The sequence below is a fragment of the Macaca fascicularis genome, chromosome 4 (assembly GCF_037993035.2).
Source record: "Macaca fascicularis isolate 582-1 chromosome 4, T2T-MFA8v1.1".
Taxonomy (NCBI): domain Eukaryota; kingdom Metazoa; phylum Chordata; class Mammalia; order Primates; family Cercopithecidae; genus Macaca; species Macaca fascicularis.
In genome coordinates, this window is record NC_088378.1 from 133,058,988 (window position 1) to 133,077,015 (window position 18,028).

General features: G+C 37.5%; 1 protein-coding gene across 15 annotated transcripts in view; it reads left to right on the forward strand.

Moving 5' to 3' along the window:
* Positions 1-18,028, forward strand: part of BTBD9 (BTB domain containing 9) — a 506,404-nt gene that overhangs the window by 71,576 nt on the left and 416,800 nt on the right. Inside the window, exon 7 of one of the 15 annotated variants that reach the window (XM_074038164.1) lies at positions 3,520-4,930. The exons of the other annotated variants lie outside the window; for them this stretch is intronic. Coding sequence (XP_073894265.1) covers positions 3,520-3,538 — 19 coding nt within the window. The 3' untranslated portion in view covers positions 3,539-4,930. Of the gene's footprint in view, positions 1-3,519; positions 4,931-18,028 lie in introns of those variants that run through there. 15 annotated transcript variants of the gene reach the window in all.

Sequence of the window (18,028 nt, forward strand, 5' to 3'; positions counted from 1 at the left end):
TTATTCAATTGAATCCAGGCTTCTTTGTTTTGTTTTGTTTAAAGGATAATAACATGTTGAGCTTCTTTTGTGTGAGAAAATAAAACAGGGTTGCCCTTTTCCTTTGCATTGTATTTTATAATTTTAGAATATAAATTAGTGTCCTAATAAGCTTATTGCATGAGATGATGTTGTTACTAACACTAATAACCTGTTGTTATTACCACAAACAGCCATTGTCTCTTTTTCATTCTGAAAGGGCAAAAACTATATTTGCTTCTGCTAACAGTTGCTTCCCAAGCAGTTAGGCCCAGGATTAAGTTCAGGTAGCACCTTCTATGTTGATCATCAAACATCTTTTTTCTCATGTTTTTCTTCCCAATACTACTTTATTACTTATGGGATTTATTCATTCAGACATTCATGCAAGAAACATTTATTGAACACATGCTATATTGCAGGCATCTCGTTTAGGTGCCAGATATAAAAAGATGAACAAGAAACAGTGGCTGCTCTCAAGAATTTCATGATATAGTTTTTGCCTTTCCAGGCAAAATAATGAAGAATGTTCTGTATATTCAGGACACTTACCTAAGGTAGACTCTGCATTGGACTTGACCAAATCTAAACCCTTCTCTCAAAGCTCTCCATCATTAGATTCTTCTGCTTCTGTAGCGTCATTCTTGGTTCTTACAAAAAATACCTTTTTTTTTTTTTTTTGTCTCGCAAGTCCAAATTGTCTGTTTACCATCTACCCACCCATAATTCCTACCTATGTCCCTAAGCTCAGAGAACATACATAAATGACAATCTTCTCTTTCTGTGTTACTTTGTATAACTGTGTAAGGTATCTAGGAGTTACTTGGTTTTAGTTAAAGCTATCTCTTTTAAAACTTCTTTCTACAAGATTAGAAGACTCCCTCTGAAGAACTGTAAATCACGTCGTCACAGAAAACAGTAAAAATTCCCAAGAGGTAAAGAAAGTCCCCCTCTTTGGAGCCAGGACTTGAGTTAGCGTCTTTTGCTTAGAAAAATAATATGTTATATAGATATTTCATTGTTGGGTACCTGCTGCACGTGAGGAAATGAATGTTAGTCTATCAGTTTTCCTTTGCGAAATATCCGTTAGGAGTCTGTTTGGGTGTACTGCAACTCTCCCAACACTTATTTGTGAAACTTAGGAAATCCTGAAGCAAGGAAGGAATAGAATGCAAAGCCATTCAGGACTTGGGGGCTTCTAAATATGAGCCAAGAGCCTCCAGCACAAGGAACAGAGACAAAAGCGAGCTACTGAACTGGGAATGGAACCCAGGAATTAATGAAACTGGTGAGGAAGAGTTTCCAGGACCTTCAGTCCAGCTTCTGAAGTGAATAAGAAAATGCAATCAATGAAACAAAACTTCATTTATTGCTTTTTGGATGACCAAGAAGATGGAGGGACAATTAGATCTTGTAGATAAACAAACTTCGATACAGATTTTTTTGTGTGTGAATTACATAGTCATTTTTCTATCCTGCTTACTTTGGCAGTGGTGCTCTAAAAAAGATATTGTTGAGTAGTTAATAATTCTCTCAGTGAAGAGTTAAATCTTGTACATTCAAATTTCACCCCGTACTACTTAACGACAATTGCTCTCACCTTTCATAGTATTTATAGCTTGAATCACCCAATTAACCATTAATTATATATCTTGTATACTTTTGAAATCATTTTGCAGTTCCTGGACCTTGCTTTATATTCCTTTGCTAGTAGTGGCTCATCAGATATCTTGTTGAATCTCCTTAGCCCTCTAAGATCCCTGAATGCAGGTACCTGGATAATAATCTATTTTTCTGGAAAATACCCTTTTAACACTTTTTTTTCCCCCAGTGTTAGAAGGAAATAACAGGAAACAAAGTTTTGTATTGTTTTCCACAGAAAATATGTTTAAAGAAAACTGTGAGTACAAGTCCCATGGTTAGTAAAATCATCAGAGCTTTCTCAGTGATCGTTATAAATGGCAGAAGTTCCCTAGATCAGGGTGCTGTCTGTGGATACAAGGTTAGCTCAGGGGAGAGTAGACCAGAAGTAAAACAAGATTGCTTGTCAGCTGCCAGAAAATCTGGGCAGAGTGCCAGACCTGGTTCATCTTCTAAAAATTCATCTCCCAATATGAAAATAGAGGGCTCAGTCCCTGCTAGGAATGGTGGTAGCATGAACGCTTGGACTTCCTTCAGCCCAAAGCACTTTATTGATGCGAAGAAAGGTGGGGGGAGTGGACTGTGGATTGGAGTGGACTGTTGGCATTGACCTCATTTAAGAGCTGTTGGCTGGGCGCAGTGGCTCATGCCTGTAATCCCAGCACTTTGGGAGGCCGAGACGGGCGGATCATGAGGTCAGGAGATCGAGACCATCCTGGCTAACACGGTGAAACCCCGTCTCTACTAAGAATACAAAAAATTAGCTGGGCATGGTGGCGGGTGCCTGTCGTCCCAGCTACTGGGGAGGCTGAGGCAGGAGAATGGCGTAAACCCAGGAGAGGCGGAGCTTTCAGTGAGCTGAGATCGCACCACTGCACTCCAGCCTGCGCGACAGAGTGACTCCATCTCAAAAAATAAATACATAAATAAATAAATAAATAAGAGAGCTGTAATATTTTCTTTAGCGGCCTTATGTTTCAAATTATAATTTCATTAGTTAATAATTGTTCTTGCAAATAATGTGGGTCATATATATACATGAATATGTCCTTCTTGATAAGAAGCTATAGGTTTAATTTCTAATAGTCATAGAAATTCTGTGCACATTATGAAGCTATTAGAATGTAACAGCTGTTTTAGTTCATCTCATCCTGCAAAAGAAATGTGATGCAGACTAAAATGATCAGTAATTATGTATTTTGAAAGCTAAATCTTCAGTTATTAGAAAGAACTAATTTACGCAGTAGTTACTGATAAAACTACAGTATGCCATGAGTTTCAAAGTTAGTGTTATCGCCTGCCTAAGACTATGAAAGAGAAATCTGTGCCAAAAGACGTTTTTCCTTCTTTGAAATCCTCTTTTGCATTACCCATTGTAATTTTGGAGTTGCAAATCAACAGTAACAAAAAACTGCTTGATATTTTTCTAAGGAAAAAAATTAGAAGGACTGTTAGAGGGAGCAGGATTTAGAAGGACTTTATTTTATGTCTGTTGATCAGTGACTACCATCTGCCTTCCATTTAATGTTGTAGAAGCATGCATGCGTTTCCCAGTTCTGAACAGATGATGTGCATGGTTTGTTGAGATATATGTATATTTTGGATGTGTGTGTATGTATACCTACAGTGCTTAAAATCACACTTGAAGTGTAAAACAGATAATGAGTCTCCATTTTGGGCTGATTTGCATATTCAGCTCTTACACACAAAACAAAAGACTACAATGACACTGATTTTCTTTTCTCCTTGAGAATCAGCACTAACCAGCTGTCAATGAATATTTCGATTAAACACTTTTCTTTATTGGGGAGCTTTGGGGCACATTCTTTGTGTAAACATATTGTTTTCTTTGATTTCAAGGGACATATTTTCAGTATGATTCATGGATGCATCACTCCGGTAAGCTGTCGTGCACAAAAATATATTTTTCTCTGTAAACTTCCTTTTTACCATTGATTTCTCTAGGGCAAAAGTATGGTTAAGAAAAAATATTTCAACTCAGGATATTTGCCTGAAATAAAGGTGGAGAATATACCTGCTTTAAGTAAACTGAAGATTTTAAAGTATAGATTAATAACTTGACTTCTTTAAGATTTTTCAAGAAGATTTAGCAGTTCCTCTAATACATTTAAAATATGATTTGACTACAGAAATTTGGTTAATATTTTTATATATCTTTTAGCCTGCTATGTATAATCATACACAAACATGTTATTTACAAAAATGGTATTATATAGTACATGCTATTTTGAAACCTTACACATATATCTTTATATTTATTGTGGTTGTTGTTCTATATCGAAAAATCTACTTTCTCTTTGAATTTTTTTTATCTTTAATTTTTTTTAGTCAAGTGCAGTAGTGAGAAGTGGACAAAGAGTAGAATAAGGATTTCGATCTGTAACTGACTGTGAACAATCAATTGAGATAACTCACTACCTTCAGACCAACCTACTTTATCCTTTTAAACAATAGCACAGTGTTCTAAATGTATTGTTGCTTGTTGATTACCTGACCAGTTCCCTATTAAGGGACCTTTAGGATGTTTCCAGTTTTGCAATTACAGAACAATGTAGTCTTTGCCCCTTTGATTATCTCTAAACAAGCAGAGTCAAAGTATTATAATCATCTCAAAGTGTGAAACATTTTACTAAATGCTATCCACAAATATTGTACCAGTTTTTCCTCTCCATGAATGATAGTTTCTATTTTCCCACATTCTTATCAACAATGGGCATTATCATTATTTTGAATCTTTGTTTGAACTGACAAGCAAATCATGGTCTCATTTGTTTTATGCAGATTTGTCATTATTTGTAAAAATTAAACAACTGTGCACTTGTTGATAGACATCACAGTTTCATAGAAAAGATGAAAGTTGAGTTAGCCTCAAAGGATAGTTTGTGTTTTGCTCAGATGGTTTGACAGGCCTTTTCCCGTGAGGTCATCTCATGGGAACAGTGGTTCTCAACTGGGGGTGAATTTGCTCCCTTAAGGGATATTTGGCAATGTCTGGAGACTGTTTTGAGGTGGTGCATACTACTGGTATCTAGTGAGTAGAAACCAGAGATGCTATTAAACATCTTACAATGCACAGCACATCTCCCTACAACGAAGAATTATCCAGCCGCAAATGTCAATAGTGTCAAGGTTGAGAAACCCTGTTTAGGAAAAGGTTGCAGTGATGTGATTAGTGAAGAGGACTTGAATTAGAATGTCTTTGGTTAAATGGTGAAAGGAAATAGCTGTAAAAGACAGTTCAGAAGAAAAACCAGTCAAACTTTATGACTGATGGAAAAAAAAAATCAAGAAGTTGAGCCAATGAGAATTTTGAAGTTTGGAACCTAAGTGACTAGGAAATGGAGTGACACAGGTAGACAGAAGTTGTGAAGGAATCACTTTGAGCTAGTTGCAGAATTATTATTTAAGAAGAAAATGGTAACATTTGCTATTTTATCTGCTTTGTTTTCGTATAGTGAGATTCTTTTTTTTTTTTTTTTCTTTTTTGAGACAGAGTCTCGCTCTGTCGCCCAGGCTGGAGTGCAGTGGTACGATCTTGGCTCACTGCAAGCTCCACCTCCCGGGTTCATGCCATTCTCCTGCCTCAGCCTCCTAAGTAGCTGGGACTACAGGTGCCTACCACCACACCTGTCTAATTTTGTTTTTGTATTTTTAGTAGAGACGGGGTTTCATCGTGTTAGCCATGATGATCTCGATCTCCTGACCTTGTGATCTGCCCACCTTGGCCTCCCAAAGTGCTGGGATTACAGGCATGAGCCACCACGCCTGGCCATAAAGTGAGATTCTTATTTTATGCTTGGTGCCAGGATTAAGTTGAATCTTGGATTAAAAAATCTCTAACTAGTACCAAACATGTGGTCTCAGTTCCTCTTTCTGAAATGTTCTTCTCTCATCTCCGCTCCTGAAATCCCATCTATTCATTTAGCAAGCTGAAATGCCACTTCCTCCAGGGAATTTTTGATATCCCAAATGAAATAAAAGTATTTTTTTCCTATTTATTCAACAAATACATACTGAGTGCCTGCTACATGACAGGAACTGTACTGGGACTGGAACTACAGTGGGGAGTTTTAAACACACATCCCTTACCCTTATAGCTTACAGCTTAGTAGGAGAGTCAGATATTAAACAAAATAATTGCAAGTAAAGAAAGAATTATAAGCTCTGATAAGTGTGGAGAGAGAAAAGCACAAGTGGGCAGTAAAGGTATAACATGAATACAATTTAAACTGGGGAGTCAGGGGAGGTCCTTCAGGGAAGAGATCTTTGAGACCTAAGTGATGATTAAGAGTTAGATAGGCAAAGGCAAAAGGAGAAAGCATTTGGAGCAGAGACAGGTAGGGAAATCTTGAGGGAGGAAAGAACTTGGCTTGCTTAAGGAAATGAAAAGACATCAGTGTACTGGGAGTGGCAGCGAGGTAGAGGGGAAAGATGGGTAAATGATGCAGTCGTTCAGGTCTGCATATGTGTGGGGGGCACGTTAAAGAGCTTGTAGTAGTCTATCAAATGTGCGGCCCCTGGGAAGGTGAAGGTTGTGACATGATCTGACTTTAGTTTTTGAAAGCCTTTGCCTCCTTGTGGGGAATGGATTGAGGTAAGCGGGAGTGGAAGGAGCAAAACCAGTTAGGAGACCTCTGTTGTAGCATAGAAGAGGAGTGGTGGTCTCGTGTAAGGATCGTGGCAGTGGAGTCAGAGAGAAACGAGTGGATTTGAGATGTGTTCTTCAGCTTATGCGACTTCCAGGGAGCATTGTTAGATATAGGCTCGAAGATGGAAAAGGAGGCCTGGGCTAGAAATAGAACCTTAAGGATTGTTGTCATAGAGGATGATATTTGAAGCCATAGGAGCCAATTAGATCCAAAAGAAATAGAATGTAGTAAAGTGTAGAGGAAAAAGAAAAGAGGACCTAGGACTGAGTCTGAAGTGCTCCAAAATTTGCTCTGGTAGAAGAGGAAAAAGAAATAGGGAAGGAATGGCCAGCAAAAAAAGGACAGTCAAAAATGTGTGGCTTCAAGAAAGAGGGACAGGTCATCAACGCCAGATCAAGTAGATGAGGAATGGGAAGTGTCCATCAGCCCTGGCAACACACAGTGCACGGTTCACCTTGGTAGGAGCAGTTTTACTGATACAGTAGTGGTGGAAATCAGATTAGAGTGGGTTAAAGAAGCAAATGTACACTTTATAATAAAATTAAACATACATACACCCATTAAGCCAGCAATCCCCCGTTAGCAAAATTCATTCAAAGAAAATAGGTGTGTAAGCATGCTTATTGCAGCATTGCTTATAGCTTCAAAAAACTGAAAACTACCAAAATGCCCATCAATAGGGGAGTTAATTAAAATGGAAAAGAATTAATTATATCCATATGAATCAACCTAGAGGGATTTTAATAAAAATTGTTGATGAAAAACACAGAGATACTTCTTTTGTCAATAAACAACCTTACATATGTATATAAATGTTTATTTGGATTTATATGAGAATAGAGAATGGTGTGGAAGGATACACACCAAACTTTAATATTGATTAAGCAAGTATTATTAGATTTTTATTTATTTTTTGTTATACTTGCTATACGATCGTTTTTAAAAATAAATAGGGAGTTGAAGTTACTTTTTACAAGTTTTGGGAGATGAGGAAATGAAGAAAAAAGAATAGATCACTTTTTTTGAAAAACTTTGCCATGAAGGTAAATACAGCTACCTGGTGGACACTAGAAATGCATGTGCTTTTTAAAGATGAGAGGTGCTAAAGCATGTTTAAATACTGATTAAATGGATCCAGGAGGAAGAAACTGAAGCGGGAAGGAGAAAGAGTCAATGGAATAAGACACACCTCCATTTCGTGTAACAGAAGGAATGTTATGTTTTTGTATTGTGATGACTTCTATTTTCCTGTGTAGTCTTTAAGACTGCAAAGCATGTGTTTTTAAGTGTACCCTACAGAATCTGGGTCTGAAGGAGTCCACATCACAATTTGATCTTTGCAGATTTTGGCTTCTTAAGAAAAATACAAATTGTAAATATCTTGTTTTGAAAATGGCATTATCTGCAGGGTATTGGTAATAAGGATAGATGCCTTATAGTACTAGGTGCACTGGCATGCTCTCTCTTTCTCTTTCTCTCTCTAATTTCAACTTTTATTTTACATTCAGGGGGCACATATGCAGGTTTGTTACATGGGTATATTGTGTTTCGCTGAGGTTTAGGTTACAAATGGTCCTGTCACCCAGGTAGTGAGCGTAGTACCCAATAAGTAGTTTTTCTGCCCTTGCCCCCTCCCCCACCAGTAGTCCTGAGTGTCTACTGTTCTCATCTTTATTTGCATATGTACCCACTGTTTAGCTCCCACCCATAAGTGAGAGAGTAGTTTTCTCTTCCTGTGTTAATTTGCTTAGGGTGATGGCCTCTAGCTGCATTCCTGTTGCTGCAAAAGACATGATTTCATTCTTTTTTTATGGCTGTGCATTATTGCGTGGTGTATATGTACCGTATTTTCTTTATCCAGTCCACTTTTGATGGACAGCTAGATTGAGTCTATATCTTTGCTATTGTGAATACTGCTGCAGTGAACATATGAGTTCATGTATCTTTTTTGTAGAACAATTTATTTTCCTTTGGGTATATAACAAATAAAGGGATTCCTGGATTGAATGGTAGTTCTAAGTTCTTTGAGAAGTCTCCAAACTGCTTTCTACAGTGGCTGAACTAATTTACATTCCCATCAACAGTATATAATCCTTCCCTGTTTTTCTGCAGCCTCTCCAGCATGTTATTTTTTAATAGCCATTCTGTATCAAAAAGTAAAAAAATAACAGATGCTGGTGAGATTGTGGAGAAAAGGGAATACTTATACACTGCTAGTGGGAGTGTGAATTAGTTCAACTACTGTGGAAAGCAGTGGGACTATTTCTTTAAAGAACTAAAAACAGAATTACCATTTGACCCAGCAATCCCATTACTGAGTATATACCCAATGCATTATAAATTGTTCTACCACAAAGACATATGCATGCTTATGTTCATTGCAGCACTATTTATAATAGCAAAGACATGGAATCAACCTAAATGCCCATCAATGGTAGACTGGATAAAGAAAATGTGGTACATATACACCTTGGAATACTATGCAGCCATAAAAAAAGAGCGAGATCATATCCTTTGCAGGAACATGGATGGAGCTGGAGGCCATTATCTTTAACAAACTAATCTGGTAGCAGAAAACCAAACGCTGTATGTTCTCACTTATAAGTGGGAGCTAAATAATGAGAACACATGGACACAAAGAGGGGAACAGTAGACACTGGGGTCTGCTTGAGGCGGGAGGGTGGAAAGAGGGAGAGTATCAGAAAAATAACTATTGGGTACTATAATGGGTACCTGTGTGATGAAATAATCTGTGCCTCAAACCCCTGTAACATGAATTTACCTATATAAACAACCTGCACATATATCCCTGAACCTAAATCAAAAGTTAAAAAAATAAAAAATAAATTTCAAAAAAGGGAAAGCAAAATATTGTGTAGTTTTTTTAATGTTTATCTAAAGGATTATATTTAGCAGTAATGTTTTATTTTTATTAATTTGCAAATATTTTGTGTACAAAAAGATTTTGATTTTGCATATATACAAATAAAACATTTTATTTATTTCTGACAAGTAAAAAATAATGGTAATAGCTATTATGATTAATGTGAGGTGGTATCACATTGTGGTTTTGATTTGCATTTCTCTGATGATTAGTGACGTTGAACATTTTTTCATATGTTTTTTGGCTACTTGTAGGTCTTTTGAGAAGTGTCTGTTCATGTCCTTTGCCCCCTTTTTAATGGAGCTATTTGGTTTTTGCTTATTGAATTAAGTTCCTTATAAATTCTGGGTATTAGACCTTTGTCAGATGCATAGTCTGCAAATATTTTTTCTGATTTTGTGGGTTGTTTATTCTGTTGATAATTTCTTTTGCTGTGCAAAAGCTCTTTAGTTTAATTAAGTCCTACATGTCAGTTTTTGTTGCTATTGCTTTTGAGGACTTAGTCATAAATTCTTTACCAAGGCTGACATATAGATAGATGGTATTTCCTAGGTTTTCTTTTATGATTTTTATAGTTTGAGGTCTTACATGTAAGTCATTAATCCATCTTGAGTTAATTTTTGTGTATAATGAAGGGGCAAGGTCCAGTTTCATTTTTCTACATATGACCAGCCAGTTATCCCAGCACTGTTTATTGAATAGGAAATTCTTTCCTCCTTGCTTGTTTTTGTTTGTTGAAGATCAGATGGTTGTTGGTGTGTGGCTTTACTTCTGGGTTCTCAATTCTGTTCCATTGATCTACATATCTGTTTTTTTACTAGTACCATGCTGTTTTGGTTACTGTAACCTTATAGTATAGTTTGAAGTAGGTAATGTGATACCTCAAGCTTTGTTCTTTTTGCTTAGGATTTGCTTTAGCTATTCAGGCTCTTTTTTGGTTCCATATGAATTTTAGAACATTTTTTTCTAATTCAGTGAAAAATGATACTGATACTTTGATAGGAATAGCATTGAATCTGTAGATTGCATTGAGCAGATGGCCATTTTCATGATAGTAGTTCTTCAGTCCATGAGCATGGAATATTTTTCCATTCATTTGTGTCATCTGTAATTTCAGCAGTGTTTTGTAGTTGTCCTTGTAGAGATCTTTTACCTCCTTATTTAGATGTATTCCTAGTTGTTTTTTGTTTTGTTTTGTTTTTTTCCCTATATGTGTCTGACTATTGTAAATGGGATTGCATTCTTGATTTGGCTTTCAACTTGAATGTTATTAGTGTATGGAAATGCTACTGATTTTTGTACATTGATTTTGTATTCTGAAACTATTATGAAAACCTTTGTGCACACAAACTAGAAAATCGAGAAGAAATTGATCAATTCTTGGAAACAGACAACTTCCTAAGATTGAATCAGGTAGAAATTGAAACCCTGAACAAACCAATATCAAGTTTCGAAATGGAATCAGTCATAGTAAACTTAGCAACCAAAACAAACAAAAAAACCCCACAAAACAAAAACCCTAGACCAGATGGATTCACAGCCAAATTCTACCAGCCATTCAGAAAAGAGCTGGTGGTACCTATTCTACCCATAATACTGAAAAGAGGAGAGACTCCTCCGTACCTCATTCTGTGAAGCTGGTATCACCCTGATATCCTGGCAAAGACACGGGAGAAAAGAAAACTACAGGCCAATATCCTTGGTGAAATAGATGCAAAAATCTTCAGCAAAATACTAGCAAACCAAATCCAGCAGCACATCAAAAAGTTAATTCCCCATGATCAAGTAGGCTTTATTCCTGGGATGCAAGATTGGTTCAACATACTCACGTGAATAAATGTAATTTACCACATAAACAAAATTTAAAACATATGATCATCTTAATAGATGCACAGAAAGCTTTTGGTAAAATCCAACATCTCTTCATGATAAAAAAAAAACCCTCAAACTAGGCATCAAAGGAACATACCTCAAAATCGTAAGAGCCATCTATGACAAACTCATAGCCAGCATCATACTGAAGGGGCAAAAGCTAGAAGCATTCTCCTTGAAAACATTAAAAAAAGGTCGTCCACTCTCACCATGCCTATTCAACATAGTACTGAAAGTCCTAGCCAGAGAAGTCAGGCAAGAGAAAGAAATAAGAGTCATCCAAATAGGAAGAGAGGAAGTCAAATTATCTCTTTTCGTCGACAGTATGATTCTGTACTTGGAAAACCCTAAAGGCTCCACCAATAGGCTCCTAGACCTGATAGATTCTTTTTTCTTTTCTTTCTTTTTTTTTTTTTTTTTTTTTTTTTTAGAAAGACAGGGTCACACTGCGTCATTTAGGCTGGAATGCAGTGGGAAAATCATGCCCCACTTTACCCTGGAACTCGTGGTCTCAAGTTACCCTCTAACCTCTGGAGTAGCTAGGACTGCAGGCACACACCACCACACCTGGCTGGTTTTATTTTTTATTTTTTCTAGAAACAGGGTCTCACTGGGTTGCCCAGGCTGGTTCAAACTCCTGGGCTAAAGTGATTGTCCTGCCTTGACCTCCCAGAGTGCTGGGATTATAGGCATGAACCACCAAGAATTCTTAAAACAACTCTTGGAGGCAGGCTTTATTTATTATCTTCATTTCATACAGCCCCAGAAGGGTTAAGTAATTTCTCTAAGATCTCAGAATCAGAAAAGTGGATTCTGACTTGGCTATATCCAGCTTCACAGTTGGTTATGTTATACATTGTCACTGAGAAAGAACCTACTCTCATATCTAAATAACTCTTCCCCCCTTATTTGTAAGGCTTAGAAGATAATGTTCCTGGCCTGGGACCTCTGTTTTTTGGGAAGCTTTGTGTATAATATTGGCATTATCAAGGGATTCTGACAGAGTCCTCATAGTGATATCCTAATACCTGTTTTTATAAATAGGTAGAAGGCTTACATTATTACATTGTTGTCGTAATGCCTGGAAGAAGGAGAAAAATTATTTTATTAGCTAAGATATGGTTTATAACATAGGTAATGCCTACAATTTTCCAGACACTGAGTATTTCATTTGGTCTTACCCAGGAAATAAGTATTATTATCCAACTATTGTATTTCACAAATGAGGAAACTGAGGCTTTGAGAATGTTGAACTTATAATCACATGGCAAGAACATAACAGCTGGGACTGAAGCTGAGGTCTGTCTGACTCTAAAGATCTTTTTATTTTTATTTTTATTTTATTATTTATTTATTTAGAGACTGAGTCTTCCTCTTGTCACCCAGGCTGGAGTGCAGTGGCACGATCTCAGCTCACTGTAGCCTCTGCCTCCGGGGTCAAGCGATTCTCCTGCCTCAGCCTCCTGAGTAGCTGGGATTACAGGCGCCTGCCACCACTGCCAGCTAGTTATTGTATTTTTAGTAGAGACCGGGTTTTGTCAAGTTGAGCAGACTGTTCTCAAACTCCTGACCTCGTGATCCGCCCACCTTTGCCTCCCAAAGTGCTGGGATTACAGACGTGAGCCACCGTGCCTGGCCCTTTTGTTTTTCTTTTTTTTTTTTTTTTTTTGGCGAGACAGAGTCTCGCTCTGTCCCCCAAAGCGGGACACCTGTAATTCCAGGCACCTGTAATTCCAGTTGGAGTGCAATGGCCCGATCTCGGCTCACTGCAACCTCCACCTTCCGGGTTCTAGCGATTCTCCTGCCTCAGCCTCCCAAGTAGCTGGAATTACAGGTGCCTGCCACTACGTCTGGCTAAGTTTTGTATTTTTAGTAGAGACGAGTTTTCACCATATCGGTCAGGCTGGTCTCGAACTCCCGTCCTCAGGTGATCCACCCTCCTTGGCCTCCTAAAATGCTGGGATTACAGGCGTGAGCCACCGCGCCCAGCCGAAGGTCTTTTTAAACACACAGTGCTGTCTTTTCCATCTCTGTTTATCATCTTGTGGCATTATCTTTGTTTTTTGTGAGGCTTCAAAGATTAAAAAAAAAGTTTTATTTTGGACTTTGGATTCTGAAGTAATAGCTTTTACTCCTGGATGATCACATCAATCTCTCTCTCTCCCTCTCTCTCACACACACACATACACACATACACATGCACACACTTTATAGGACAAGGATAATATCCATATGCTTGCTATATATCTCTTAATCTTCTAAAAGCATTTACCATTTGACTTTCCAGACCCCTTAGTAGGTCTGGAATCTGGCAGTTGTCAGATATACATTTGAATGCTTAAATTAATAACTCAAGATTTTAATTTTGCTGTTATAGTTAGTGAATGGTGCCAGATTGAAATCATTTTCATGATCAAAGAGTGGGATGCATACTAGTTATCATTTTATTTTGTCTTTTTATACTATGATGATAGGCCATGCAGACAGAAAATATTAAAATGTAGAATGTTAGGATGGACCTCTGGGATGTGATTCTAGTGCCCTGAGAAACCTTTCTAGTTCCCAAAGACAGAGGCATTTCCATGATGACTGTGGCCTTTCATATATGATGCCCTTGTTAGCTGAATATTCATTACCTCAAGCCTTGCAGTTTTGAAGGTTGCATAGGGAAACAGAGGTAATCATAGTATAAAAATGTTCACTAATGAACTGTCCACGTGTAAAATTAGTTCCCACTCAAACATTCATCCCTGTGAATTCTATTCCTGCACATCCCATTAGTTATAGTGTTTTACTGATTGTCGGAAGATGTAAAATCAGTGTACTCAATTGCAAAGTCAAATGGCAGATTTTGCAAAAATATGAGAAATAAAGATTTCATGAAATAGAGAAAAGTGAGGCTGAAAAGCCGCCAGAGTGACATATGAAGCCATTGGCAAATAAAATTCTGGCAGCTTGAGACCAGTGAATAATTGAAAAAGGGAAAATCCACCAAAATGATGACATGGTAGGCATTTCAAAAGAAGAATCTGATTAAAAATTGAAGGGATGTTGGTCATGTCCAGGTATTTTTGGAAGAATATTCTTCACTATAATTGTGCTGGGGAAGTTAGGAAATGCTAGAAAAACTAAAAGATATCTAACAACTGTTTATCATTACTACTACTACTACTACTACTACTACTACTACTACTATTTTGGTTAGCATATAGTTGCATTTATTACATACATTTTGTTAAGTAGAAGATTAAATATATACTTACATTTAATCTCGATTTTTAATGTAATGAAACCCCTTTTCTACATTCACTATGGAATTTTTGTCCTTATTTCAAGTGAATTCACTTTAAATGTCCTTTTTCAGATAACTGTGGTTCTGGAATAATGAGAACCTCGTGTAATGGGTTACATACTTGTCTTTATGTGTCTATGTGTCTTCCCTCTCCAGTTTTGCCGGTAATGAACAGCAGCAACAAACACTGGCAAGGAGAGTTAGAGATGGGGTGAGTCATCCTTAGTAAAATTATCTTTTAACCAGTGAGGCAAAGAAACAAAACCTTGATGAGCAATAACCTATTCTAGAAGAATAGCTAACCAGCAGATTATACTTTTATCTTGGAGAAAGGACTCCAGGTCACTCATTAAATCAAAAGGCATTACATAAATAAAGATTTCCAGTTTGGGGGTGCTGGAGGGGACTGTAGCAATATTGTTTTTGAAGTCGTTGTTTCTCTTTAGTAGCATCACCCAGAGCTTTGATGTTACTCAGACTCTAAGATGAATACATTTTGGAGCTTCCTAATCCATTTGAACAGGAAAACGTGTTTGTAACTTTACCAGCCTTAATTTGGCCCACTGGTAGACTTGGCAGGCTCCGCTGCAACAGCAAGAGTGGAGTCCAACGTACCCTGCTGGCTGCTTTCACTACAGCCAAGGTTCTGGAAGCCCATTATTTCTGAGGATACCATTCCTTTTTTTTTTTTAAAGTCTTAGAGTCTGGGGAATACCCCAAGGTTGTGATAGTATCCAAAATCCAGTATTTTGGGGATTTTGAAATCTGTGAAAAGAACATATATCACTTGAAACTACAGCGCACAATTGATTTTCTGGTAACTTCCAAACAGTATGCAAGCCCCGTTCTAATAAAATCAGAAGATTATTTTTTGGGGACTTGAAAAGTAAATGTATACCTTAAAGCTATTCTCTAAATAGAGCTCATTCATTATGACCCACATTTGCATTCGTGCCTCCCTTGAACATAGGCCAGAATATTTATCTACAATTTAAGTAGCAACACGTTAGTTAAGTGCTTGATTTAAAGTAGCTGGCATTTCCATTTATTTGTCTTTTATTGGAAAAGTTCATTCCTCTGAGAGGGATTGAATTAGTCATTGTATAGTTTAGATAAGTCCCTTGATTTGGGGACAAAACATTCACAAGATTTGTGTGGCTGTCTATAACATCTGTGTGATGGGCACATCATGAATCTCTTAATAGTTATGAGATTGCTTTTCACTCAAAAGTATGATGTGTGACTGACTCCTCCTCCATTTTATGGCAAATCATGTAGCTCATATATCATGCTAGCCATGAATCTTAATTTATATTTGTCTAAGGATTTGACTCTGAGATTTACCTTCTTAGATGCTGAAAATATTCAATACCATATGGTTTCTTTTATTAGTATGATCAAGAATGTGTTTTCATCAAAATGTTGAAAAGTTGACACCGAGATGGCTAAACTAGTAAATAATGTATTTTGTTTAATGTCTTTCATGTGCCTGGTATGAAAAAATATGTAGAAATTCATTGAACCCAGAACTTCCTGTTCTCAATGGTTTAGTAATCAGTCTTAGATTTTTTTTTTTTTTCAATTAGAGACAAGGTTTTGCTCTGTCACCCAGACTGGAGTGCAGTGGCATAGTCATAGCTCACTGCAGCCTTGAACTGCTGGGCTCAACTGATCTTCCCACCTCAGCCTCCCAAGTAGCTGAGACTACACATGCCACAACACTCAGCTAGTCAAAGAAATTTTAAGTTCTATCATTTAGCTAGATTATTAACGGTAAGTCTTGCCATTACCTCTTTTTTTACAACGGTGGAAGGATTATTTGTGTTGGCTTTGGCTCTTATGACACAGAGGATCCTACATTTTCTAGAATCTTTTAAAAATACTTTTTGCTCTTGATCTTTTGGAGAGGTCATCCCTCAACTAGTATTAGGGAATATAGTGTAAGGGATAACCAGTTTGTTCTTCTCCAACACTCAAAACATCAGGCTTAAAGAAGCTAGAATTAAGTTAAGCTGGCTGAGATGACAGCTTTGTGTTGGATCTGTTTTAGAGACCAGCCTGCCCCCTCCAAATCTAATCAATATCAAGTGAAATTGTATTCCCCTCACCACTGTCTTGGCATTAATTTGACTTTCAGATTGATCCATCATGGTATGGTAATCCAGTTTGTCTTCTGCCCCCTTTGTTTTCATCATACTTAGGGTCTGATGACTTTTCCTGATACAGTCAGCCCTGTGTGTCCACACATAGAACCAACTGCAGATTGAAAATATTTGGGGGAAAAAAGACAATAAAAATAACAATACAATTTAAAAAATACAAATATAAAAAACAATACAGTGCACCAGCTATATACATAGCATTTATATTGTATTAGGTATAAGTAATCTAGCGGTGATTTAAAATATACAGGATTTGACTGATGTGGGTTGAAGAAAAAAATGTATACAGCAGGTTGTGTGTAGGTTATACTATACAAATACTATGCCATTTGATGTAAGGGACTTGAGCATCTGTGAATTTTGATATTCTTGGTGGGAGTATAGGGGTCCTGGAACCAATCCCCCATGCATACAAAGGGACGAATATATATTAATATTATGCTAACCTAATTAGTCAGAGTCCAGGATGTTGATCAGGCTATATTTACCATGCAGCCATAGAGCCCTCTTTTCTTTCTTTCTTACTTTTTTATTTTTTATTTTCTTTTCTGGAGTGCAATGGCACAACCTCGGCTCACTGCAACCTCTGCCTCCCAGGGTCAAGTAATTCTCCTGCCTCAGCCTCCCAAGTAGCTGGAATAATAGGCTCTTGCCACCACACTTGGCTAATTTTTGTATTTTTGGTAGAGACGGGGTTTCACCATGTTGACCAGCCTGGTCTCGAACTCCTAACCTCAGGTGATTCACCTGTCTCAGCCTCCCAAAATGCTGGGATTACAGGCATGAGCCACCATACCCAGCGCATTTTTATATATATTTTTTAATCTTTGGGATTGGGCCAGCCTTGCCGTCTTGTTCTTCTTCTTGAGAGTATCTTGCCTTCATGAGGTAGTCCTGCCATTACTTCCCCTTTCTGGACTACCTTTATACTTCCTCTTTCCATACAGTCAGTGTAGTAAGTTCAACCAGAACACTTCGTGCAACCCAGGCATTCATCCCGTATCTCACTCTTGTTCTCTCTTTGCATGTAAGCCTAAGTATGCTGGACACTGCTTCCGATTTCTGTACTGTGTGGTTGACCTGAAGATAGGAAAATCCCAAGATACAGAATTGGACTTAAGATAGAGGCCCTTAATTGCATCTTGATCCTAAGCCAAATGTTCCAGTCCAGTTTTACTGTATTCCTGCTTTGTGATATTTAGATGCTGAGCCACCTCATAGTATCATACTTTGATTTTCATTCAGCTTGTGATTTCGTATTCTTTTCTATAAATGCAAATGCATACGGAGAGAATGGTAAATGGCAAAGCAGGAATTCCTGGGTCTTCGGCCACCACACTCTTAAAATCGCTAATAATTTCTACATTCTGGGTGTTTGTAAAATCTTCCTGGGTGTCTGTAAAGTCTTCCTTTCTTTATACCGCTGCCTTAAACCCTGCCTTTAACATCTCTATAGCTTGGACCTTGCAGGCCTCTTTACACTTTTCTA